At 47.7% G+C, this 26484-nt stretch overlaps 1 protein-coding gene across 11 annotated transcripts in view; it reads left to right on the top strand.

Annotated features, from left to right (window-relative positions):
- COL13A1 (collagen type XIII alpha 1 chain) overlaps positions 1-26484 on the top strand; it is a 91693-nt gene that overhangs the window by 16152 nt on the left and 49057 nt on the right. For 8 of the 11 annotated variants that reach the window (XM_026852031.1, XM_026852032.1, XM_026852034.1 and 5 more), the window contains 8 exons: positions 11818-11825; positions 14433-14459; positions 17020-17055; positions 17670-17696; positions 19463-19513; positions 23252-23287; positions 24806-24832; positions 25912-25938. In XM_026852031.1, the coding sequence (XP_026707832.1) occupies positions 11818-11825; positions 14433-14459; positions 17020-17055; positions 17670-17696; positions 19463-19513; positions 23252-23287; positions 24806-24832; positions 25912-25938 (239 nt within the window). The remainder of the gene's footprint in view (positions 1-11817; positions 11826-14432; positions 14460-17019; positions 17056-17669; positions 17697-19462; positions 19514-23251; positions 23288-24805; positions 24833-25911; positions 25939-26484) is intronic. The other 3 variants (XM_026852033.1, XM_026852042.1, XM_026852035.1) reach the window with 3 other exon arrangements.

Consider the following 26484-nt stretch of genomic DNA (forward strand, 5'->3'; position numbering starts at 1 on the left):
CCCCCCCCGCCCCGCCGGGGAACATTCAATCCTCTCTTTGATGGACGTCCAAGAAAATACTTCTTCCACATCCTAAACTTGTTAGCACCAGTTAATCATCTTAACCTTCCTCCCCTCCGAACACACACTCCAATGCGTTTCCCATTGCTGGCAGCCGTTAAAGACGCAGCGACACTTTTTGCGCCGGCCTTTGCAGGCAAGCCTACAGCCAGTAATTATTAAACATCCCGGCTGTCTCCCAGGTGGGAGAGCAGAACCCCATGTCTCATGCTGAAGCCACTTCAAAGTGTGACTGTCCAGTGAGTTTCTTTGAAGGTGGCTGCCCTTAACACAGCTCTCCCCTTCCAGGAGCTGGACCAGGTCTCTGCCCCTCTGTGCACTGCCTCTTTGACATTCAGAAGCATTGTGAAATGTAAGCCCTGGAAAATATTTGCCTGCATTGGAGCAATGCTCCGACGCGTCCCAGATTAATGCTGCAAAACACCAGCAGCTTGACAAGTGGAGGGTTGATGTGCTCATGTGCGGGGTCTGTGCCATGCAGCCAGTAAGGGGAGGGGGCTGTGGCATGGCACCTGCTAACTAGGCATCTCCCTTTCATTTATTCTGGCTGTTTCTCCCCCTTCCTATCTGGAAACCACCTTGTTGCCCATTGCAGGCCTTTGCTGTGCTTCCCCCCAGATAAGGTTGTGTTTCAGGAAGGGGAAAGGTGACTCCTTGAGGCATCCTCTGCAGTGCCCATGGCTCTGGTGGGGCAGTGATGAGCCCTTTGATGCTCTCTGGCTCTTACACATATCGGTTTGGGAGGCAGCCTGCTCGCACAGCCTCCCTGAACCAATTCACGCCCTCGCTCCCCAAACCAGGTCTGGGTGATTCCTGCTCTGCTCGCCCATCCCGTTCCAAGCTGGCTGCTGAGACTTGGTGTCTGTTTCTTCCTCATGCGATGTCTTGGGCGAGCAGCATCACAGCCGGACTGTGCAAGCAGGAGGTAATTAAATCAGCATATTCCCCAGGGGGGGCGGCTGATTAACAGCACATTTTCCCCACGCTGGGGGGCTGAGACACACACGGACAGTATCAATCCATCGCTTGCTTCACTCCTCTCCCTTAGGATGTCTGGTTTTTTCTTCTTGCTTTTCTTTCTTTCTTTTCTTTCAAAGAGGAGATGAAGATTATATCAGCCGAACTGGAATCTGAACTGACAGAGCTTTGTGCGAGGGACTTGTTTATTATGATTTGGTATTGCTCCGGGCAGCGTGTGCGCTACGCCGGGGACCACCCAGCAGTCCCATCCACGCCAGGCTCCCCTTGCTGTGTGGCTCAACCAGCAGCAGGTAGAGGACCTCAGGTCCGTGGGCCATGGTTTGCCTTTGGGAAGCGGTCTTCCCGAGGCCAAACTCAGTCCTGGGATATGGTGGTGGGTGGACATGGCCAGATCCCAACGGCTGCTCTTTGCTTGTCCTCCTGCTCTATCATCAGCCGCTGCCGTCCAAGGGAGGAGGTGTTGCTGGAGGCAACAGCAGCTGCTGGGAGTTGTGTATTGGCCTCATCCCTAACGGAGCTGAAGCACACAATGGGCTGGGATTTCCACACACCCCCCCTCTTTTTTATTTAGTTTTTAAATATTAGCTCCTTATTAGATGGATTTTGGCAGTAAGGAGGGAGTATTTATGTCTCCCAAAACAGCAGCCATCGCCTACAGATTAACTCCCCCTTAAACCCTACTGTATACAAGTGCAACACACATGAAAGAGGGGTTGAAACCCCAAAAGCACTACACATAGCTTATAGGTCTGTGGCACAGCCCTGGCCACAGAAAGGGAGCCACATCTCAGCCCTCTTCTCACCAGGGAGCAATGTACCTGGCATTGACCTGTCCACACCCAGGAGGAAGCTGTGGTAGTGTGCAATGTGATTTAACGTGGGCTTAAAAAAAGAAGGAAAGGACAGAGGGAGAAAGTGTGGGTTTTTTGAAAGATATAGTCTTGTGTTTCTTAGTATACCTCTAATTCATATATGTGATGATCTCTTGCTTACGGATGACCTGTGTGCTTGTAGCAAATGTTTTTGCTTCTGGGGAAACAGGAGGAGATGTGGGTTATTGGGTGTGATTGTGAATATTTCTTTCCCTGAATTTCAAAGCCATCCCGGATAGAACCCTATGCTCTGCTATTGCATTAACCTGACTCTTACTGGGCAGGAGTCCTGGAGTTTCTTGGGACGGTGATGGCGAGTGGCTCTCAGGTCCTTTAGGAAGTAAAGCTGCAAACATGTGACTTCTGGATTGGGGGCTGGTGCAGGGCATGCACTGTCCCTGGCCCCGTGTGGTTTGGCACACATTCAGCTATTGCCGCCTACTTCACATGGGTTTTTCCACGTGCCTTTCCCATGCAGCAGACTGCTGCAGTACTCAGCCCTCATTCCTCCTCTTTGCTCTTTTTTTTTTTTTTTTTTTTTTTTTTTTTTTTTTTTTTTTTGTTCCTAGAACAGTGAGGGCTTGTTGTTTTGGTAGGACCCGGGTCTCTTTAGCTGTGGCTGAGCAGCCCCAAAAATTTTTGCCGGGCATGAATCCCTGCAGCTCATACACCCCATGTACTTTGGAGAAGATTCTCTCTAAATAAAATGTCCTTTTCCCCTCATGCCCTCAGGGCCTTTCCTTTTGGCTGGGAGGAAGAGCTTCAGAGAAACTAGTTCCTAAACTTGGTTTTCCTCCAAGTTATTTTTTCTCTGCTCTGGAGGGAGGAGAAAATATCTCTTTTCCATCTTAATTGCACTCTCTTTTTTTCTGGAGGTTATCATGGGATATCTCACTACCTTAAAAAATAGTGACCTGTATGCTTAAATAAGAAAGGTAGAGGTCCTGGCAAAGTTTAGCCAACTTGTTCATTGAGTCAAATTTGCCACAGTGAATAGATGAGAGGATACAGGTGCTTTCCAGACCATGCTCAACAGGGAGGCAGCAGTTGGTTGGGGTTATTTTTTGCCTTTCCAAACCGATGGCTCTCTCTCTAGTGTGTGTTGTGCAGAGCATCTGGTTTGGGCACTGGAGGCGACAGGGAAGGGATCTGCGTGCTCAGTTCACTCTAGGTAAGGAAAGCCATGAATCCTTTTATCCCTGCTAGCCAACGCGGGTTGTCTCCATATGTGCATGCTGCCCCAGCCTGGCTCCTACCAGGCACAGCCCTGTGCAGGGGTAGCCAAGCTATGCAAACCTCTCAAGAGTTTGAGATGTGCTAAGAAAGCATCAGCTAGATTTGGATGAATGAATGAATACTCTCCTCTTCCTGTGCAATAAAACATGCTGAGCAAACCCACTTGGGCTCAGAAACCCCATCACATTTTTCTTTTTAAAAGGACCAGCATTAGCCCTGCTCTCCTCCACATGCTCTGTTTGGAAACAAGGCAAGAGCATCAGGAAAGAGCCTGAAGGAAGAATTTATGGTGTCTCTAATTAGCCAGTTTGTTCCATCCCTGAAGAAGAGGATAACGAGCGACAGGGATGCATTGCTGGCCTCTGGAGGAAGGGCGCTTTGGCTAGGCTTATGTCCAACTGCTGATAGGGTAGTTAGTGGTAACTGGGAGCTATCAATCATCTCGGGTGGAAAAATGTCTTAGTTAAAGGAAAGACCCTCCCAAACATTTTCATAACTCAAAAGGGTGTGAGACAGGGTCTGGAAGACAGTACTGGCAGTCTGTGAGGTATTTGAGGAAGGAGTCTATTAAAAGATAAATTAAACACAATGGTCTTTTGTTCCTCCTCGGGTAGGTGACAGAATTTGCTGTTATAAAAGTTGCGAAGTATTTTGGAAGGAGGAAGAAAAGAGTTAGCAGATGGAAATGCGGGAAGAATAACAAGAATTAGGGGGGAAAATTAACAGTGCAGTAGATATTAAAATCAGCTGCTAATTGCAAATATGATACAGGAAGAAAATTAATCTATGCAGTTTGACAGTTGAGTAAAATGTATCATTTGCATTTTAAGTGCATGATCAGAGAATTTATTTAAATAATGATTAGCTATAGTAAGTTCCAAATTTCTGCTTCTCCCAGACAACCACATTATGAGAGGGATTGTAATTTTCAAGAGGAAGTAAAAGTGCCATGGATTTTGTTTTTTGCTTTTCTCAGCCATGATTTACTTTGGCTAGTTTTTTCCTGTGGATCCTTCCTAATTCTGCAGCTCTCTGAGGAATAGGACTTGTTCAGGGCCTGAGCGAGTGCTGAAGAAGTGGTCAGCGCCTTGGTGGAGGAATGTCATGAATTCTCCTGAATAACCAGCTGCAGTTTTCAAACCGGTTTGGATCTCCAGAGCTTTCAGACATGGCCTCCTGTATTCTTGGCATGGAATATGATGTAGGGTCAGAGCTGCAGAGAGACTATCACACATATACTCTGCCAAGAGTAGGGTTTTGTTGGAGTGGTAGCTTGTTGCCTTGGCATGTGTGTCTTCAGACTGAGAGTTGCAAGGTGCTTGTGGGAATGTCCAGGTGTTCGAGGTGGATTTCAAAAGCACAGGAGGAGCTGAAGAATTAGTAGGGTAGTGTCCCTGGAGAGCAAGAGCTGGGGAAGAAGTTGAGGAGACTCTGCAGGCATGAGCTGCAATGGTCCCAGTGCAAAGGAGTTATAAGAAGGGATCAACTAAAGAAAATCATAAACACCTCAGCAAGCTGAAATTCAAGACAGAAGAAGAGTAAAGATGGAAGGATTTAAAATGAATGGGGATGCAACATGAAAATTTAAAAGTCTAGGGTGAGGTGGGACTATCAAGGACACCAAGAAAATGCTGAAGAATTTCATTGTGAGACCTTCCTCCTCACTGGAGCATGAAAGTCGGTCACACCAGACAGCAAGGACACCAACTTCTCAGAGAAATGCTGCGAGAAATTCTCTGAGCCCTTGAGGTCTCATGGAGGACAAGAGACATTTCAGAAGATAAGGGCAAGGCAGAGGTGGTGACAGCGAGGAACTCAGTTTCCCTCTGTGATTAAGACCCTGTGGATAAGAGAAATAGACACCACGTCTTCTGCCTTCACCAAGTTGTCTGCCATTGACTCATGCGGCGAGCTGGAGAACAGGTTGCTATTTGAGTACTACACTTCAAGAGACAAACGGGCTGCTGAGGGGAAGCAATGAGAACGACCAGAGGTCCAAAAAACATGGCTTCTGCAGAGAGACTGGAAAATTAGGTTTTGTTTAGTCTAAAGTCAAGAGAAGACTGTGGGGAACAGGACAGCAGACTTCAAACACATTAAAGGTAACCGCAAAAATTAGAGAAATAAAAAAAGCTGTTCTTTGAGTTTTCTGTGCATCAAGAGGTCATTTACTGACTTAAACAACAACACTGGAAATTTTGGGTAGTCTCTAAGATAATAAATATGCCCTTATGAGTCAGGGCAAGGGTATTGCCTGGGCCAGATCACTAAGGAAGAGTGTGGTGTCTTCATCCCCAGAGGCCAGCAACAGGTTAGAGAAATATTTGCCCAAATGGGCTAGGTAGAGACTTTTTTTTCCTTTGGTTGCTTTGAAGATGTTCCCTCCTTGATTTTGTGTCCCTCTCATTTCCAGGAATCCTTTAATCTCTGTTTGGTTTGCTCAGGGGAGGCAGAAGGGGAAGAGAAAGGGGATAGTCAAGAGCAGCGGTTTTCAGCTGGCAGTTTGCACGAGCCCGGGGGCACGCTGGCTCTTTGGCAGAAGGTGGTGGAGCAGATGAGCCTGCCACCATCCGCTTTCAATTTACCATCCAGGGGTCCACACCGCTACTGGAAAACCCTGAGGGGCCCTCCAGATCCGAAGCGTGAAAACCCACTGGGCAAGCAGACCCTGAGGGCCCTTCCCAGCCCTGTTTTCTCTGCTTCCTGCGGTGCTAAGTGCTTCAGCATGACAAGGACGTATGTGATTGTTTGCTGCTTGGAAAGATCTTGCTGACCCATGGATGCCTGCCCGAAACGAGCATTGTTCTGTCCTATGCTGACCATCCCACCATCTCTCCCCCAGCAGTGCTGGAGGTGCTGTGTTCGTCCCGAGTGCAGCCACCACCATATGGGCCATCTGCTCTTGGCCCTTTCCTGCCCTTTGTTTTCACAAGGGGGTCTCCTGAATGTTTGTCAGAATATTCGTTTGTTTATTGCCGAGCCCTCACCTTTGAGCACTTTAATCTGCCTAACAGGCTCGCTGTGGTTATGCCAACAGCCCAGATTTTCCTCATCAGGTTCTTCTGGCTCTGGAGGCCAGTTGGCTCCTGTTGTCCTTATAGACCTTTCTTGAAACAAGAGGATGCTTGAAGATGCAGTTGGAGTCTGTGGCTTAACTCCACTATTAGACCCTCTCCTTTATTTTTGAGACTGTTGCTTAATCATGTTAATTTTTCTGTGAGGCTCTGCCTTGTTGTTTGCTTTGGGCATGGCTTCCCATGGATTTCTCCTCTTGGTGCTGTGCTTGAGGCCTTCTCCTTGGCAGGGGCTGGTGGCGGTGGTGGTGCTCTGGGATGCTCAGAGTGCTTGAGCAGTGACTTTTATCCTCAACAGCTGCTGATATTAACTGCCGAGTCTCGGTGATGTCATGGGTTTGATTTCGGAGGCGAGCTTGAGTGACTGGCATAACCTGGTGCCTTAGCTTAGCGTTGGTCACATTTTTTGGCAGTAAAATCCTGATCGCCTTTTCGCTGTCCAACATTTTTGCGATCCTTTGAAGAACCTCTTGCTGCTCTGCAAGTGTGTAGTGGAGAGGAGGATGTTTTGGGGACAAAGGAGCCTGGCCTTTGCCCGGGCTCGTGCTCTCTGGAGGGAGTTACGCATTCAGTTTGTCTGCGATTTCTGACAATACCTGAAGCAAAATTTCTGGAGGGTGTGCTTTGGGTAATCACTGTTTAAAATTTTGCTTATTATTTGAAGATTTCTTTTGTCTTTAATTTCGCCTACAACTTCTGATATTGAATTATGGCAATGCACGTGGCATTTGTGCCTTTTCATTTGCAGCTCTCTGAGTTAATGCTCCCTCCGCCTCCCCTCATATTATTTGTCCCCTGATGGAGGTAGGGAAGGTGTCTCTAAAAGACTGAGTACACTGGATCTGTTGTGTGAAAACTAGAGCACAGCCATCCTTAAAAAAGGCCAAACCCACCATCTGGGCTCTGTGCACCCAACTGGGGTCTGTCTGCTCCAAAACGGGGTCATGCTGTGCTGAACACCAGTGGAGCCACGAACAAGGGGATCCCTGACACCCTGGGTAAGGTCGTGCTCGGGCTGCTGACATTTTAATCAGCATTTCATAACTAATTGCCTGGCCACAGCTATCTTGTTTTCAATTAACGTCGTCCTGAATGTCAGGAAGTAACTGTATCTCTCTAACTCACTAAGGCTGCCTTCTGGGTCTGTGAAATGGCTGGATTTCTTCACAGGGATGGATTACATGTTTACATCTCCCCTTCTGCTGGAGTGTGTGGTGAGGATGACCCAAGGAAGCAACAATAACGTCTTTATGTTCCCTCTCTGTCCTCCTTGTCTTGTGTATGCTATAGAGCAGAAAAAAAAAAATCCCTCATATGTGAGCATTTGGAGAAGGCTGGAAGACACCCACATTGCGGACACTGGACTGCCTGAATGCAAGAAGATTGAGGAAAAAAAAAATTAAGCAACAGCATTTGAGAGCCTTTTAAGAACAGACACTTTTCCAGACGTCAGGAAATGCCCTTAAATGGATGGGATTGTTTCAATGATCCTATCAGTCGAGAGAGCATTGCTGCCTCTGAAGCTGGAGGATATCTCTGCTATCAGCAGGGGCTCTCACACCACACTGACCCACTCTAATTCTGTCCAGCTTTTAAGATCTGATATTCTGGGACACGGGAGTTTCCAGATTAGGATAAATATGACTCACTTACAAAACTAAGCATCCCCTCTTCTGAGCCCAAAGAGGCTACAGTGTGGAGGGTGGCTTTTTACCTCTTTGTGTGTATGAGGGAAAAGGGGTCACTGCAGTTCTGCTTTTGATAGTCACTGGTTGAACGGGCCATGGGGGAGGACAAGTGAGCAGAGGGCTCTGTGGCTTGGTCCTGCTGTTCACCACAGGTGTGCCCTCTCTATATATGCAATAGGGTGGACTCATCCTGGCTGCGGACCATGGCTGCTCATTTACTCACTTGGGCTGCAGGAAAGGCAGAGCTTCTTTAAGGAAAGTTTCTATCTGCATAAAAGGCAGAGCAGCTGAGAAGGGACAGTACAGATGGTGCTAATTTCCAGAGGCCATATGTTTGAAAGGACCCTGGGTACCCCCACAAGAATTCTTTGTTTTCTCAATATTCATTTTCAAAGGTGCTCTGGAGGTCTCCTCTTTGCAGGAGGCTGTTGCTTCCTCCCACTCGTCCACTCCTGACACGTTTGCTCCGTCCCCTCCTCCATCGCCCACTGCTTGACAAGCCCTGCAGCTGGATAAACAGTGATCGCAGTCGCTTACAGCCCTCCAGTGCCTTTCAGCAAGACACCGGCACAGAGAGATGCTTCCTGAGATGCTTGTCATGGGCAGACGGTCGTGCTGCAGCCTGTGTGTCTGCACCAGTGTTGCTCTGGTCCCGGCAAGATCAGGTTCAAAACACAGAGGATCTGGAGGTGCTAATTACAAATGTGGGCTCCCTGTTCTGTGTAAGGCTAAGGAATTTGGTGATCTGGGAGCTCTGGGTCTGTCTGCTGTCTGAGCTTAGCTATGAAATGGGCTTAGAAATGTTCACAGTAGCTTTGATCCCTGCTCTGCTGCGTTGTTGTCCCTTCTCCGCTGGCTGATTATGGGAAGGGGGACTAGCTCATGTCCTAAGCAGCACTCATCCCAACGGAGCCTGCTGTAAACATGGGAGAGGAGGAACCCCCAGAGGTGTGATTTGCATTTGTGGCTGTCGAGGTTGTTGGCTCTTGGTTGTTTGCGGAGCTCTTTGGAGCTCATCACCATCAGGACTTGGTCCACCTGGAGGCGGTCAGGCCTCCTTCTGCACCACTGCCCCCATCTGTTTGGGACTGTAGGAGCTGGGGAGCTTGGGGGACAACACGCAGTGGTGTTGTGGTGACTGTGTTGCAGTTCACATTAGTTTCATAAAGGGTTTTGTGCAGCCCGGTCAACTTGTAGGTTTTCTCCCTTGTCTCACAGGGTTGCCAGCATCCCTGACCAGGCCAGGGCAGCTCTGGAAGACCCCTGGCCAGGGGCAAGCCTGGTGCATGGCACGCAGCACAGCCGGTGCTGCCCAGGAGGGGCTGGTGGCTCAGCCTGGCCACCAGTGGTTAGAGTGGTTGAGAGCAGGGGCATGAGGATCCCCTCCCTCCTTTGCCCACTCTTTCCTCTAATGTGCGTTAAATTACATCTTGTTATATTAAAGACTGAGCCTCTTTAGAAGCTCTGCTCAGCCTTCTCATTAATCACTGTGACAGAACATGACAAATCCACTTTGCTGAAGCATTATTTCACTTCGTAAAATCCCCGGTGCTTTGCAACAGCTTATCCAACAGCACCTCCTTCCTCCCTGCTGTCCTAGGGACATCTTCCCTCCTCCTCCTCCAGGCCATGCAAGACAATGTTTTTTTTAGGAGTGACTACATCCGAGGGCTTTGCTTTCTCCTGGGTCACATGAACGGTCCCGGCATTTGAAGCCCAGTCCCTGGATGGTCTCTACCAATTGACTTATTGCAGCCAAGACCGTGTCCCTGCAGCTCACTGATGTGTGTTTACACAAGACTGTGCAGCCCCTCCTTTACATAACCATTAATTTTATAGAAGGCATATAACAAAGATGGGCCTCCAATCTGTCTCCTGCCTTTGATCTGTGTGGGGTGCGTCGCCTGATGGGCCCAGAGCTGCCGGCATCGCTGATTTACTCTGCTCTGCGGACGTAGCTTCTGGAGCAAACAAAAGCTTATGTTTTCTCTCAGCGGTATTACGGTACCATTACAGGCTGTGCTGATGTCTGGTCGCGTTCAGTCTGGAAGGGCAGGAATGGCTAAAGGTTTGCTTGCCTTTAAATTTTTCTTTCAACATTAGCTAAACAGTTTGGTTCATGCAATCCATGAGTGCCCCAAACCCGCGCAGACGGGTAGGCGGGTTATTAAGGGTCTACAGAGTTGCTAATGGAAATAAAGTCCGTGTATTGGCAAGCTATAAGCATTGACCTTGTGACAGGGTGCTCACTCTGAAACAAAATCTCTCCAAAACAGTTCTCTCACAGAACTTTATTGTCATCCAAGCCAGACTCAAAAAACTCTTTTTTTTTTTTTTCCTGGTTTGGCATGAATTAGGATTCCTGGCTCTCAGTATGACCTTGTATTTGAAAATCAGCTTTCTGATCAGAAACCCTTTTGTTGTTTAGACTTGGCATACCAATAGGATAGTGACCTCAGCACCAACACCAGTGATGGGCAATTGCCAGACCAACCAAATCCAGGTTCCCCCTGAGCTCCTGCCCTAAATTTGGGTGGAGTTGTTTGAGTTGTTGAGCCTCCTGGCGGCGAATGTTGACCTTAGCTCTCTCTGTCAGTCACCATGAAGGTGCTAAACTTTATTTTTTTTATTTTAACCAAAAGGTACCCTTTAGAGGTAACATGTTTTGATCAACCATGATGAAAGCTGTGCAATAGTCTAAGAGCAGCATTTGACAGTGCAATTTTAGGTCACCAAAACTTGATAACCAAACTTTGCCAAAGTCCCCAGTATGAAAGAGTCACATTAAGTGAGAGGTTTCTAATGTGGAAAGTGTTTGTTCATCCAAAGTCTCCAGTTTCTTCTACGGACTTTCAGCCAGGGGCATTTTCAGGATGACGACGTATTCTGCAGGTGCTCACCCTGACATCCGCCTCCCGTGCAAAGAAGTGGTTGCTGCCTGTTATCTGTCAGCTCGCCTGTTATACTGCTTAGTTTTACTTCTTGGCACTTTACGTAAAGAGAAAAAAAAAAAAGAAAACATAGTGTCTATAAAGTATGGAAAATGTAGAAACCCCTGACAGTTGTATGGTGTGTCTTGCTTCTCCCACAGAGAGGAAACCACAAAATAGTGAGTCCAGGGGTTTCTTTCCACACACACAATATCTGTCAGGATTTTGAGGAATTTTCTGGGAACTGATGAAAGAAATGTGTTCTTTAAGGCCTGATATATACTGTACAACTGTTCTGTACAAGGGATATGCACTGCTCCACACTGGCAAGTTCCAAAAAGCTTTCAAAACTAAAAGAAACCCAAAGGATTTGAGGGAATTTCTTCCAAGAGGGCAGATTGGCTCCTATGGGAACAGAGCCAGAAGCAAAGGGGAAGATGTGCTTGTAGTAAAGGGAAAAGGTACCTGATGTGTTTAATAGCTGTAGTTTCCTTGTTAACCTTTTCATGCCTCTGCAAGATCACTGATGCTGGTGGAAAATGCTTAGGCATTTTAGCAGCGAAGGGGCTATTGCCTCCCCAGATTCAATTTTCTCGACCCCAAGGTGTGGGCAGGATGCGAGAGGGAGTCACACAAGTAATGAGTTGCCCGTGCTCAGTGGTGTCATGCTCATGGAGGGGACCCCTGTGTGCCAAAGGACCAAAGATGAGTGTCACAGTGTCAAGAGCCTGACTTACATGGCCTTCCCACCACAGGCCTTTCAGAGCCTGCCCTGCACTCATGATGACTGTAAGCAATGCTGCTAATTGTGGGGATACCTTAATTAATGAGCAGTGAGTTGTTGAAAGTGCATCAGCAAAAGGGAGCAGCATCAGGATCAACCTTAAAAGATGGTACAATGTGTTTTTCTAACCTTTCTTTTTAGTATTTATTGCATTAAAACATTTTTTTTTTTAATTTTTCTTCTCTCTTTCAGGTCCACCTGTAAGTACCAAATCTCTATGGTTTTAGAAGCTGTTGACAGAGTTTGCAGGGCATGAACTAGCAGTCTCCTGCCTGTGGTGTCTGCTGCAGTAGCCACCTTTGCAGTCCTGGGATCTCCCAAACAGCAAGTACTGCGGGTGCTCAGGACCCCTATTGGGGTGGGATTGCTTTTGGCTGCATAGCAGCTTCCAAGGGTGAGATGGGGGGAGCGTGGGGATGGAGACATGGCAAAGGCGAGGGGTGCAGATATCTGTGTGTTACCAGTCGGCCCCACATACCCTGGAGGAATTGACTGTGTGCACTTCACATGTGTTGGATGCCAGACTTGTTTGCGAAAAAGGGAAAGATAGATCGTAAACACATGGCGGGAGCTGAGCTGTAGGGACTTGTTCCCTGCTACTCACCCAGGCTTGCTGAACGTGGGTCTTCAAGTATAGCTGCACAACTATCAATTTCAGAGGAAAAATTGTGTTGACAGCTTCCTTTTCAAATGTTAGCTAATGCAAAACCTCAGCACAGACGATTTAGGCTTCAGAAAAATAGCTAGGTTGCTGCAGAAGTTTTCTTACAGCTATTAAGAGACTCACAGTGAACCAGAAGCAGCAATGCAAGGAATGAGGCCATGTATCGACATCTCTCAGGATTGTAAAGAAACGCTATATTGTCTCTAACACGGGTCCTTCCAGAGGAAATGGTTTATACTCGTGTACAATAGAGTAACTATACTGGGTTTCTGTAAAGGAACATGAGAAGTTAAACATACGGTAGTCATCTTTTGTCTGTTCACACAAAAATGTCTTAAACAGTTTGCAGATGACGTTCTGAGGAGAAGTAGTTGCTGCACAACCTATTTTCCCCTTTCATCAAGTTGAAATGCTATAGACTGAACTCCCACAGATATACGAGCACAGCCCAGTTTAATGACAACAATCTTCCAAAAAGTTGCACCTTCCAGGCCAAAAGGTCTGAAAGCATTTTACAGCTGGAAGCCCTGATCCACGCAAATTTCAGTGATAGCTTATCCCAGGGGCTTCCAGGACTGGCCGCTGAAGTATTTCAGTGTTAGCTTTGGGTTACTGGGAGGGAAGCACTGCTCTGGAGGGGGCTGCAAGCGGACTCCATCCAGGGCTGTTGCTGCCACTCCACCCTGAGCCAGAATATGTCAACACTAAAGGGATGGGGCGGGCACAAAATTGGTGGTGGTGTTGGTATTTCTATTACTGCCCTGAAATATTAGAGAGAAATCAGTAGGTCAACACAGACATCTCCTGGAGAGCCTTTGCAGTGTGAGGAAGACACACACTCCAGGCTTTCTCTGCAGCAGTAAGGGTTAGAAACGTAATACCGTAATGAAAGATTGAAGCCTGGAAGAAACACATGGGACCACCAGAGAAGTGCTGACAATATATGCTACCGTATCCCGGCTTATTGCGACCCCTGAACCTGTCTCTGCACGTAGACTTTCAGGACATTGAGGAATTCTACAGCCAATGGAAATAACAAGAGGAAGTCGGGCAGACCTAGCATCGTTAGCCAAAGTGGAATTTGTCCTGGGCTAACAGCACCCTCATCTCATTCAGGACCTCTGGGGTTTCTGATTGGCTGGTGTGTGAGACTGGCACAGGCACCGTCAGCAAAAGTTCACCGCTGAGGGGTCAAGCAGAAAGGAAATATTTCCCCCCGCGATATTTCTTGCAATTAAAAACGGCATGGAAACTCAACTGTATGAGCCACAGATCTGGGCTTCTGCCTGGCTGGTTGTCATACACATCATTCTAGATAGAGACCCCAAAGCACTGACAACCCCACCTCTCTCCCAGATGTTTTTCCCGGCTTACAAAACACAATGTGCTGGGCAGCAGGATTTAGCCCCCGGTGCTGGTGTCGGCTTGAGTGTGGGGATGGGCAGAAATACTTATTAGAAATGCACCGAGCCCTGTTTGTAGTCTAGGGCAACGAGGAGAAAAGCCAGGGAAACGGATGAGCAACACTCCAGCAGTCAAAGAAACCTTCATGCTCTCCTCTTGCCCAACAGATGTTCCCACCATTATTCTTGAACTCAGTCAAGGCTTTGGTGAAGGCAAGGGCAACCCGCAGTCATGTAAGGAATTTGGTGAGATTGGGACTAAATGGGGCAAAGGAAGGAAGGAAATGATGAAATCGTGCAATAGTCCTGAGGTTCCCGGACTCTTTTGCCGTCTGGACCACATCCGAAGGAAAAGATCCTCTCATGGACGTTTTCTATCCCATTTCTGAACATGCAACATTTCTGTGGCAACTGCAGCAATTCCATACATGAAAAAATAATATTTAGCAGATGGAAACTAAGGAAGAAAGTCAGAGCCCTGTAATTAGCTCGTTCTCCATGGACTTGCAGATACCTTCACAGCCCGTGTGGAGAGCTGTGGGTAGAGTCATGCCAAAAGGAGAGTAAACTTCACAAACAGATTAGGAAACCGAAGAAATCAGAGCTGATGGTCAAGGAGCTGTGGAGAGTCTCTTAACCATTCTGTTTCCTAAACCTTTACATGTGATTTCGTCTCTTTATCGAGCCCTCCCTTCAGAGTTTGAAGCTAACTTTGGCCGTTTCTGTGTATTCTGTTTCAGGGCCTTACAGGAAGACCAGGGCTCCCGGTAACTATTTCATTCTTTTTTTCATTCCCTCATGCCCTCTGTCTGGCAGTACTTTCATCAGCAGGCCTCCAGGGTTTGTAAACTGGGAGAAGGCAGTGATCCCGCATAGCAAACCTGATGTGGAATAGCATATTACAAACAGGACAGTGGCTCATAACAGAATAGGGACCGCAGGAGCTTTGTAGGACCAAACTTCTGGATAACATAATCCCTATGAACCCTCCTGCATGTGGGAAACACGCTACTTTTGAAGATACTTTTGTCAGCTTGAGTGTCTGGTTGAAGAGGTGCAGCATGCAGGATTCGTGCTGATGGGCCTTGCTAAGTTAAGCAGGGTTTAAAAGGCCTCAGTCACTCTGGGACAAATTCAAGTCAAAAATAACAGTAGCTGCATCTGAGATAGATAGTCATGAATGAGGGAGGAGTGCGGTTTTGGGGTTACATCTGCGCGCTTTCCTGGCGATGGCTCCCTGCTCCCCAGGCTGCTGCTCACCTGGAGACTGCAACAGTCGTAGCCGGCAGTTTCCTAATGAACAAAATGCAAACTGTGGTGCTGGCTCTCCTCCCGACTCAGGACAGAGGCTGCTTGTTGCCTTCCATGCTGCTCTAGCCCCGAGGTGGGAGCTGCAGGCGGTTTTGCATGACCTTGTAACCAACCTGTATGGTATCATCCACCCGTGAGTGCTCTTTCCTGGCTGCCTGTCACAGACAACCTCTCCTTATAAACATCTGGCATTTATTTGCTGTCGTACTGGGAGCTCCCCCTTCACTATTATTGCTTAGAGGTCTGTAATACTGCGCAGTCACATACCAGACACGGTGCCGTCATGTACCGCTCCAACACCAGGTACTTGCTGGAGACCTGACACAGCTCAGGCTCTTCCTGCTTGGGCACCAGCCACGACAGAGCCAGGAGAAACAGAATCAGCTTTTCCCTCAAACCATGAGGGAGATCAGCTTGAGCTCAGCTCTGGAGGAAAACAGCATTTAGGGGACTCAAAGCACAGGAAAACTCAGCAATACGTTCTCCACCAGCCACAGAGTAATCCCAGGGCAAGATGCTGACACCAGGAATTTTGCTCGCTGCCGGCACACAGAGATAGGCAAATATTAGCAAGACTGAGCACCCACCTAAAACCCTAGGAGAAAGCAGTTTCGCATAATACGTCATCTACAAAACTTAAAATCAAGCAGCTGTTTAGCGTTTCATCCATCTGCAAGGGATGCTTTTGCAAAGCATATATTGCTTTTCAATTTATCAAAACACGGGCTGCATGGAAAGGAATGTCCCCAACACTGAACGGCCCCCCAGCTCTGCAGAGGGAAGCGGCTGAACTTTCACCAGGTAACGATTTGATCCCAGGCTGTAATGTCTGAGTTTGGGATGTGTGGCCAAAGGAGCCTCTGCGTACACCCGGCAAAACAGAGTTAAGTGCATTCCACTTCCAGAGATTTCAGACTACGTTCACAGACGTTGGGACCGAAGATGGTGGAAGGCACAAAGAGGTGGCACCAATGGGGCTGGTGTCTCCATCTGCAGAAACCAGAAAACCAGGTTCACGGCCAGGGACACACTGTTTTACATAAGGAAACCCCAAACATTGCTGGAAATAGAACTGGGAGATTATTATCATGTCATTTCTGCAAAATATAGAGGAAAAGTTATGTGACTGCTGAAGATATAATCATCCAGTTCCTTTGCCAATCAGCTGCTGTCTTCCAAATCTGCACAGCCTTCAGTTTTGGTGACCAGGAATGCAGAGGAAATTGATTTCTTTTTTTTTTTATTTTTAATTGCATAGTTAAATTTAACTGTAAGAGGCAGAAAACTGTCTTGTAGGTAAGTGGCTGAAGAAAATTGCCACCGGTCTTGTGTTCATGTATTTACGAGGCTCTGTTCAGTGTTGTCTGGCCCAAAGTCATTCCCCAAACCACTGTTAGGATCGTTCACACCCTGCCAATGCACTGGAAAGTATCTCAAAGGGGTAGAGGACACTGAACACAGCTGCTCATATGTCTTCTTCCAGACGTGCTTTTTCCTGTGTCAGCTTGTTTTCCCACATTTTTCTTTTGCTTTTGGACAGGACCGTATTTTCAAGTCTAAGAGAATCCTGTTTTAAAGTGATAACTCTATAAGTAAATAGCTAACACACAGATGACTTCGGTTAAAGAAAGAGAAAAATGTGACAGTTGGCTACTGCAGGAAGTCAGTTCCCAGGACCCGGATTTTATGAAGTGTTAGAAATTGGGATTATACTTTGTTAGGCTGAAAATTCTTGCCCTTCTTTTGCTGCCTAAATCATCATATGTAATTTCTGTTGCGAGATGTGCTGGTTTGTTGGGTGCACAAGTGAACTGGTGTCTTATCCATGTTATTAAAGACGGGTTCAGGAAAACGCAAACACACTTTCCTTTCTAACTTAATCTCTCCCTCTCTCAAAATCCCTGGAGACTTGCACTGCAGCATGAAGCCACGTCTGTGGCATAGCTCATTTGTGCTGTTTTATAACCTTACCTTTGGCCAGTTTCCAATTGCCTCTGATTTTGCCTTAATTGCCAGGGAGACAAAGGTGCGATGGGGATCCCTGGGCGGCCGGTAAGTTGAAACCTTTTGCATGTGCCTTGTCCTTCCCATCCTCTTCCAACCCCTAAGATTTTGGGGGGGCTTTCAGGATGATCCTTGGCAGGTGTCAGTGTGAGCAAAGCCGCTCTCCCTGAGCCCCACACCTGAGGGGCTCTCCTTGTCGCAGCAGGGTGGCCAGCCCTGCAAACTGTGTACGTGTTTCCATCCCCTCTGCCGTATTGCTCAGGCCTTCCTCTGGTTCAACATTCCCCCACGCTGGGTGCCTCCTGCTGCCACCTCATGCGCCAGGTGGGCTTGCTAACCTTGGGCTTGCTAACAGCACCCCTGCCTGCCACGGGCAGCTGCCCTGTCCGGATAACCCTGCCCTGAACAAAGTGGGCCATCCCCTGGCTGGCTGAGCGCTGAATTTTGGAGCTGCTCTTTGCTCGGGCATCCCAGGGTGAGGATGGGGAAGAGGTCTGGGGCAGGAGCTGAGGCCACCCTACTCATCCCAGCCCCATAGCAAGGGTTTTGGGGTGGGGGAGCGTGCCCTTGCCGCTGACGCCTGTGTTGTTTGTGTCTTTCTCTCTCTCTCTCTCTCCCCTGCACCCTCTTGCATGTGGCTGCGACGGGTGCCACTGACCCAGGGACTAAAAGGGCAACCCGGAGAGAAGGTGAGTCAGCTCCTCCCAGCCCATAGCATCCCCGACTGTCCTCATCTAGGGCCAGCCCAAGCCTGCTGGTCACAGGCATGGCTGCTGCACCCAACTTTGGGCTTTCGTGCCCCTAGGCTGCTCCCTCTGTCCCAGCAGCGTGAGTTTATCTCCCATGTTCCTTCCAGGCTACTCAGCCTCCAAAGATGCTGCATTTCTTATTTATGACAATTTGCTCACAGTGTAAGAGCCAGTGGGGCCACACAGCTGCCCTTGAGGCTTCCTGGGTTTTAACCATTGAGTTTCTTCTCCACTGGCAGCTCTGCTTGCCCTAATCAAACTGCAGCTCCCCTCCACCTCCCAGGTTAGCCCGATCCCTGGTACAAGCCATAGTGAGGAAGAAAATGGCATTGCACACTCCTATTTCTGACATTGAGGGACGTCTTCTTCCTAAGGAAAACTGATGGTGTGGTTCAAGTCTATGGGATGCCCTCTCACAAACTCTTTGCCATGCAGCGAATCGATGTTTTGTACCTGCAAAGAAGTGGTAGTTTGCAAAGCATCCTCCTACTGGCCCCCATGTTTTGAAGTCTTTGACACGACGGTGTAGTTCAGTTTTAGTGTATTTTCCCCAGAGCTGTGAGTACCTTCCACCTGTGAGAGCAGTGAAATGGAGGTGTTTGGGGGGTGTGAATAGCTGAGTAACAACATGTAGAAACTAGGAAAGGGATCAATATTCACCTGATAGGGAGATCATCCGTGCTCTGCCATACAATGCCCATTTGCTCCTCTTCACAGGAGACAGAGAGAAAAACACAGCAAGGAAGGGTGAGGTAGTACAGAGATTCTCCTTCCTTGCTTTTGAGATACTGCTTGCTCATTGAAGCCAACCAACATTATCTAACAGACCAAGATTTCACCGCCTGAAGCCATCCTGCTTTTTCTCTGCGTGTCCTTGCACTTCTCTCTAGCCAAAGCTTTCAAGGGACAGCAGATAGATACAAACAAACAAGGGAAAACTCTTAATTGCCCATGCTTCCCCAAAGCCTGCATGAGAGTCCTCGGTCCTTGGCAGGCTCCAGCTTTGTTTTGCAGAGAGCTCTGCTTGCTCATGGGCTGCTTGGTTTATGGGATACTCCATCCCAAAGCTCCCCAGCCCTGGGCGCTTCTGGAGCTGCCTCTCAGGAATATGCCATGTTTTCCAAAGACAGGGACGTGTCCTGCCCATCGCACGTCGTGGGTGGCTAGGATCTGGAGAGGCAGCTGTTTTCTTTTCCAGAAAGGACTTCACTGTTTTCATCCACATCCCAACTGAGTTTGAGAAGCACACAAGCAAGGCATTTCTGGAGGCAGCCAGTGAGCTGCCTGCAGCTCCCATTTCCCTGCAGCCCAGCACATCACTTTTTTTTTTTTTTTTTTTTTTCCCCCTGCAGGACACAGTCCTCCTGGACTCTCAGGAAGGAAACGGCAAAGTTTTCAGGCCATCTTTCACGCTTGTAATGGGGCAGAACCTCTGTTTTGCCAGAAAGTGTTTTATGTGTTTGTAGTGTTCCTTGCTGTGCAGCTTCCATTTTCTGTCACGTCTGAGTAGCTCCAAACAACATCTTTTCTCCCAAAGTGTGGGGCAAGAGCTGGGAGTGGCCAGAATGGCAGCTGCTCCATAAGCCCTGAAGGTCTCACACCTTGAACACCCTCATTTAACCCTGGTCTTGATGGGTATATAATTGTCCTTGTATTTTTCGCTCCTCCTCTTCTCACCCCTTTTCCTCTCCCTTGTCTCTCTGCAGGGTGCTCCAGGAGAAGCGGGCATGTCTATCATTGGGCCTCGCGGTCCACCCGTAAGTGGCTTTTCTCTCTATTTTTTGACTGATGCAGGATGTGGGCAAGTCACAGGGAAAGACTTAGGAGGGGCAGTTAAGACACACCATCAGCCGGAGAGAGCAAAAACCCTCTATAATGTGGTTCCCATGCTGAGCCAGGCTTGGTTTTATACTGCTATTATATACTATATATAATGAAATTACAGCTCAGACTCCAGAACAAATGAGGAAGCCTTCCCTGACAAAGAAACCATATTCATGTATTTAAAAGGAAGAAGCATATTTCCTTCTTGCAACAGGACTGCTACCGCTTTGGGAGAAAATACACCCTTTGCCTGGCTGATCTCAGCCTTTGGCTTCATTAGCAGAGGGCAAACCCCCTGATTTTACAGAAGAGTGGGATCAGAGCTAAGCTGGTGACTAGGGAACTCACAAAAATGGGTAGTTCAGAGTTGTTCAGATGTCTTTGTTAAAAACCCATAATCTTTGACAGCACAGTTACTGCTATCTGGAAAGTGTAGGCAGGACTTTCCACACTCTTCCAGCAAAAGTGTCCCTGCAAGGTGCAACAAGTCAGCCAGACAAAACTTTTTGCAAGGATAGGGTCATAAAAAAAGACCGACATGAAGGGTTGGAACATTTATGTGCCCTAAACGATGGATGTTTCTTGCACTGTGGTTCAGCCATCAAGCCTCTGTTTTTGTGTGGATTCAGCCAGTCCTCTCCATCTCTGCACAGCCTCCACTGGAGATTTCCATGAAAAAAGACCCAGAGATTCAGTTCCCTCCCTCCCAGTGGGCGCTTCCGATTTTGATTAACCTGTGAAGAGCACCGTCCTTGACCTGCAGAGAGGATGGGCCGCCGGCAACTTTTGTTTCACAGCAAAGGTCAAGTGAGAGAGACCCAGGCAGTGTGAACACTTGGCTACATCTGGCTTTCCAATTAACTTTCCAAAAGCCCCCTGATAAGTGTTTCTAATAAGAAACACCTTTGCTGGTTCCCAGGCCCACCTGCCTGGCACGCTGGAGTTTGAGAAGTGACAGAATCAAAGCCCAGGGCACAGATGGGTCTCCCTGAGTGTTTTGTGCCCAGTAGATGGTCCATGGCCACGTGGCCAGGTGGGGAGGAAGGGCTGGCAGATGTCTCCATGCCCAGCTCTGAGCCCTGTTCCACAAACAGCAGATTTTGGAGGGTAAATGCCTTGTTGCTTTTGCTGTTTCTCACAAGCTGTAGCTCTCAGCATTCTGGATGGTGTGATTAAAGTAATTAGAGAGAAAAACTGGCAGTCCCTGTCACTGTAGGTCCTGCAGAGGCAGGCACCACTGTTTTCTTGAAGGGCACATGCCTGGTCTGCAGGACAATTTTTAATGTCTGCTTTGATTCTGCTGTTTTGCCTCATTGCTTTTACTGCTGTTTGAGAAAGTGCGGAACATGTTGCACATCTAAAGCAGCAGAAAATTTAGATGGCAAATCATATTTAAAATGGGCTTTTGCCTACACCAGTCAAAGCCCTGAGGTGCCAAGACTGGCACAACTCCACAATTCCACCCCCAAAGTCTACTGTGAAGATGATCCAGTTTCCCGGGGAGCTGGTGATAGGTCAAAAGGATGGCTGAGCACTGAAGACAAACACGGAAACCCTGGCCAAGGGGCCACTCGGAAAGACGTGGGATGACAAATAGTTTCCAGATTTTTGTTTCGAGGTTAAAGTTTTCGCTCGAGCTCTGAGCTGCTTAACTTCTGGCCAGAGAGGGACAGTGCACCGATAGTGGCAGAAACAGACGGTCTCCATGATTTGGCAGCTCCCGGGATTACATACGTCATACAATCAACATTTTAAAAAGAAGACAAGGAAAAACAGCCACCCAACAAAAACAGTCTCTTGGAATAGCTTGCTGCTGAACTGTTGTTTTGGCCTGATACCGTGCAAATCACTCTGCTGTCCTCCAAGGAGAAAGAGGCAGCAGTCTGTAGTCTACAGAGGAAGCCAAATTGCACCATTTCCAGGTTTTCTCCCTAATTCTTTTTTTAGCACTTCTTGTCTGGGGAGGTGTCCAACAGGGAACCAAAATTAATGAATTGTGGCTAGGCTCTTCTTGATTCTTGCCTTTTCAGAAACCAGCGGTGGACAGATCCTTTAATTTATAGCCTACCTTCCCTCCTGGTCACTAGCCAACAGGACCAGGTGGTTTTTATATGTATCTTGCAAAGCGAAGCTGACCAAGTTCAACTTTGCAGAACTGAAAAAACAGTGCAAATGTGATTAGGTCCTGTTAGCATTGTGTATAAAAACACAACTGTTCGGTGCAACATGAGGCATTTTGTGGTAGGGGCATCCCTCAGACTCTGGAAAGAAGTTATTTGGCCCCATCCTCTGAAGCGGTAAACCTTCACTGAGTCTCTCTGCAGACAGAGGGAGGCTGGAGGGGACGTAACCTGAAGGTGAGGGTTTTCCCTGCCAGTGTGACTGTGAGCTCTCTCCCAAGGGATTATCATTGTTTCACTGTGGCAGACCTCAGCCTTGCAGCCTGTCCCCTCCTTCCCCTCCCCTTCCCTCGGCTCCACGCAGGACCGCTCTGGTTAAGGCAGAGGTGCATTTCTTTCCAGAAGCAACCCCTTGTTTAAACCCAGCTCTTTCCTAGGAAACCTTTGTGGGACTCAAACAGTCCGGTCATGATATCGCAAATTGCCTAAGAAAGCATTTTATTCCCCAAAATGAAGCACAGAAGACCTGGGCTTTTTGGCATTGAAGCACAGCTTTCAGCAAAGGCAAGATGCTGCAGCGGTCACTCAATGAGCGTGGTACAGGATTTAGCTCATCCTGCTGTTTCCATCTACATGGCTATGCTTCCAGATCTGCTGAAGTCTGGTCCATACTGCTTCCTGACTTGGCTCACACAATTTTTGGGAAATTGAGATTAAAAATCCTTAAGTAAAGTGATATCTTTATTGGATACCCACAAATCTAGGGTAACTGTGACCTAAGATGTCACAGGACCCAGAAACTGATGAACTAAGAAAACTTGTAATGATTTTTTTTTTTTCTGTGTTTTTAAGTGGGTGATGAAGAAGCTGACAAACACATCCCAAGCCAGTGTTTGCTGTACCTGATCCCAAACTGGTAGCCAACACTGGCTAGCCAGAAAGAGGCAGAGGAAAGGACTTGATGCTCATGTTCCTCTCATCACACTAACTCCTTTTTCTCTTAGCTCTCAGAGGAAAAAAAAACAGAAAATAAAAAAAAAAATCCTCTCTTCTCCAGAATTATTTGTGAGGAAAATGAATGTGCTGGGACATGAGATTAGGGGAGGAGGAGAAGAGGGATGGCTGTATTTAGACCCCAGTGACCTGCAAGGTTTGTCTTGCACAGAGCAGCACCCTGCATTAAACACCTCTAGTTTATGGCAGCAAGAATTGCCATAAAATGAGCTCAGCCTCTGGAATATGCTCCAAAATCCCAGTGTATGGGCTAGGGACACCCATTTAATTAATGCAGAAACTTCAAGGAAACTGCTTGCAATCCAAACTGGACCCGCTCCAGCATTTTCTTGGCCCTGTACAAATTGGAGTGGGGATGAGAGATTTCCCCTCCTTCCCAAGATGCTTTCCCCTTGGAGGGGAGTTGGGTCTTGGATAACTCTTGAGAGAGTTGCAGGATAAATGGGCAGAGGCTGAAGGAAAGTCTCTGTAGAGAGGACTTAGGGTCCATCAAAATCCAGTTTCTCTAAACTGCTGTCTCCGTTTCATTCTTCCCAGGGACAGCCTGGAACAAGAGGTTTTCCTGGATTCCCGGTAAGTGTAACTGCTAATTTATGAGGTACGGATGTGCGATGTTACTAGGAAGCCTCATTAGTGCTTGCTGTATCTCATCATTTCTGTCTGAAACCCAGGACCTGATCTGATATCACTGGAAAAAGTAATTTTTTCTTAATTTGTTCTTTTTTTTTTTTTTTTTTTTTTTTTTTTTTTTTTTAATTTTAAGTGATACTTAGGGAAAAAAAAAAACACCAAACCAAAAAACCAACAACCAACCCACGCAGCTCCGAAAGGAAATTAATTTAAAAAAAAACCCCAAGTGTTAAAATAACAGAGTTGAAGCCAGATCTGTTCAGTCAAAGAAAACCATCATAAGAAATACCCCCAAACAAAGAAAATAACCCCTAGGTAGGTGAAATTCCAACCTTAATTGAGCCTTTGGGTGATATTGCAATAGCAGCAAGCGCCTGTGATCCAAACAGGGCCCTGCGTGATGCAGGTCACCTGGGGACTGTGCTAGGCTGAAGACCCTGGTTATGCCAAAGGGAGACAACAAAAAGCATGAGGGGAGATTCTTCTCCAACACTGTCACAGATGGGCAAGAGAATGGAAAACAAGCCCAGGAGAGGACAAAGCAAATTTCCTTTCAGTCCTTCAGTTGCTGGCAGCACTCTCTGAAGCATTGAGGCTGCTGGAGAACTGAAACAGTTGCTATTTATTCTTATGAATTTATCCTGGATGACTAGGAAGCAAGCCTAAGGCAAACACAAACACCCCCTGCGTCCCTGCTCCCGCCAGGCATCTCAGCTGCTGCTGCAGGACACGCGATGTGCCAGAGCAGGTCTGGGGGGGAGACTCTCACGCCTGGAAAATGAGAGGAATTGGCAGCCTCCGAGCTGTCTGACCGGGCTCTGTGGCTCTGCCCTTTGTGAAAAGGGAGGCTGTGAGCTGCCCCTGGGCTGAGGAGAAGCAGATCTCTCCAGGCCTTTGTGGTCTTTGGCTTTCGGAGGAGCAGAAAACAAATCAGCCCAGCTCATGAGAAAGTGCCGGGTGGGACAGCGCTCTGCAGAGCCTGTTTCTCATCAAATAGTACCTTCAACACGCTGCCGAGCTTGCATGTCACCTCTTCCCCGGGACACTTTTATTATTCTATCATTTGCAAAAATTCCTCTTCCCCCAGAGGTGGGTGCCTTTTTAAATCAAAGTCTCGAGAAAACCACTGATTTTCAACTACAGAACGGTGCAAAATTTGAAATGCTGAGGGGTGTTTTTGCAAATTGCCCAGTAATCCTTCCTTCCTTCCCTTCTTGTGTCCAGCGTTGCTGTTGAAATGGGCTGACAGTGAGCAGGTCCCTGCAGAAGCAATCAGGAAGGTGCGCTGGTACCCAGTGGGCCAGGGACCTGCCCGGGCTCCACGGGAGGGCAGAGGGAGTCACCTCACCTCTGCGTCCGTTGCCCAGTCTATGTAATCTTGTGATACACAGTGCTTGCTGGGGCAGACGGACAGACACCACAGTGAAAGAATTTCTCATAATTTCTCCTTTCTTATTTCAGGGCCCTATTGGCTTGGACGGCAAACCGGTAAGCAAAGAGCTTCTCTCAAGGCTTTCTGTCCTGCCCCCTGCTAGGTCTCACTGTCCTGCCAGCCTGCATGTTATAGAGTGTGTTTTGAAGAGGATTATTTTGCAATGTCATGCACATGCATGGATTAAAAGAACATTAGAAGGTTGGCAGGCAGGAGGATACCACAGATGCCTTGGGGGAGATGTAGGAGTCAGAAATTTAGGGAAGGCAGAGTGTGGCTGCTTCCTTTCTAGGCAAATCTATAAAATAGCACTTCACAAGTGCAGCAACCTGGCTGCTGCAGGGAAAGTCTTAGCAGGTACTCCCACCCTGAATCAGACAGACAGAGCAGGTCCCCTAGGCACCAGCCCTCTGCCTTAGACAGCTGACAGCTTCACCTGAGATTGACCCTACAGCTTCTTTGTCTTCTCTACTGTGCTGCGAAGAGTTGCGGTTAAAGAGGAAAGGACCCTAAAAACCTCCATGCTGTCCTTAGAGCTTCATTGTGATCAGCTGTGTAATAGAGAGAGAGAGACCCGAGTTCTTCCCGTCCTTCAGAGAGCTAGACACAAATATAGCTACTTCCCTACGAACCCAACTGACACGAAACCCATAGCTCCAGGCAGCCACTGAGCCAAGTTCCCCACCACGCTTCCTCTAGCTGTGCTGTAATGGAGAAGGAGCTGGTAGCACATACCTCTGGCACCTGATTTCCTACAGCAGGACCCTGTTTTTGGCATGAGGAACATCGTCCTCAGGAGAAACCCATCAGGGTCTCTCCTGTACTGCTCTGGGGAGGGACACATGAGCCCCAGCAAGGTGCAGCTGCATTCAGCTGAAGCTGCTCTGCCAGCCTGAGGGGGGCTTAACCATGTCCCAGCCATGCCCCGCAGAGCCTTTGTATTTTGGGTATCAGGTGTGTGATACATGTGTCCTGTTAGGTGTGTGAGCAAAGCTCCACATGCACGGTGTTGCATCTCCCTTGACAAGGGGTCGTAACTGCGGGTGCCTCCAGAAGCAGGGAGTGAACGGGTTAAGTCAACATCATCTAGAGATTGCAGTGGCCGAAGCTAATGAATGTTTTCTTTCTTTTGCAGGGTCATCCTGGACAGAAGGGGGAGATGGTAAAAAAAATAAATGTTTGTCTGTGGGTGACGCGTTGGTTTGAAATGACGTTGCCTCTCATCTGGAAATGAGCTTATAGGCAGGGTAGATCTTAGTTCAGCTAATGCACTAGCTGCGTCCCTAATTCTGTAACTTCATAATAGCAGTGCTGCGATGCACGACTGTAATTTTTACATTATGGCTATCAAATTCATCGTGTCACAACAGCAACTCTCTAGTTACTCATGGGATATGTTTTCCTTGCAGTTAGCAATTATGTTCTTTATATATATGCTGGGAGCTTACATTTTTCATGGTTGGCCTCATAGCAAAAGTAAAAGTTGATGGAAAGATTTCTGAAAACCCATCTGGCAGCTTTCAATTTATCTAACATCAACAAAAGCGTATTTTTTGTATTAAATGTTTCTCCCAGCCTCTTGAAGGTCTGTTTCATATGTGCATCACACTTGAAAATTATAAACTTAGGCTGCACTTGATGGAAGCGCAAATGCGGTCTTATTCCTCTTGACATCTCCGAATCCCCCCAGACATGAATATACCAAGCT

The sequence above is a fragment of the Athene cunicularia genome, assembly GCF_003259725.1.
Source record: "Athene cunicularia isolate RWA chromosome 6 unlocalized genomic scaffold, athCun1 chr6_part2, whole genome shotgun sequence".
NCBI classification, from domain to species: domain Eukaryota; kingdom Metazoa; phylum Chordata; class Aves; order Strigiformes; family Strigidae; genus Athene; species Athene cunicularia.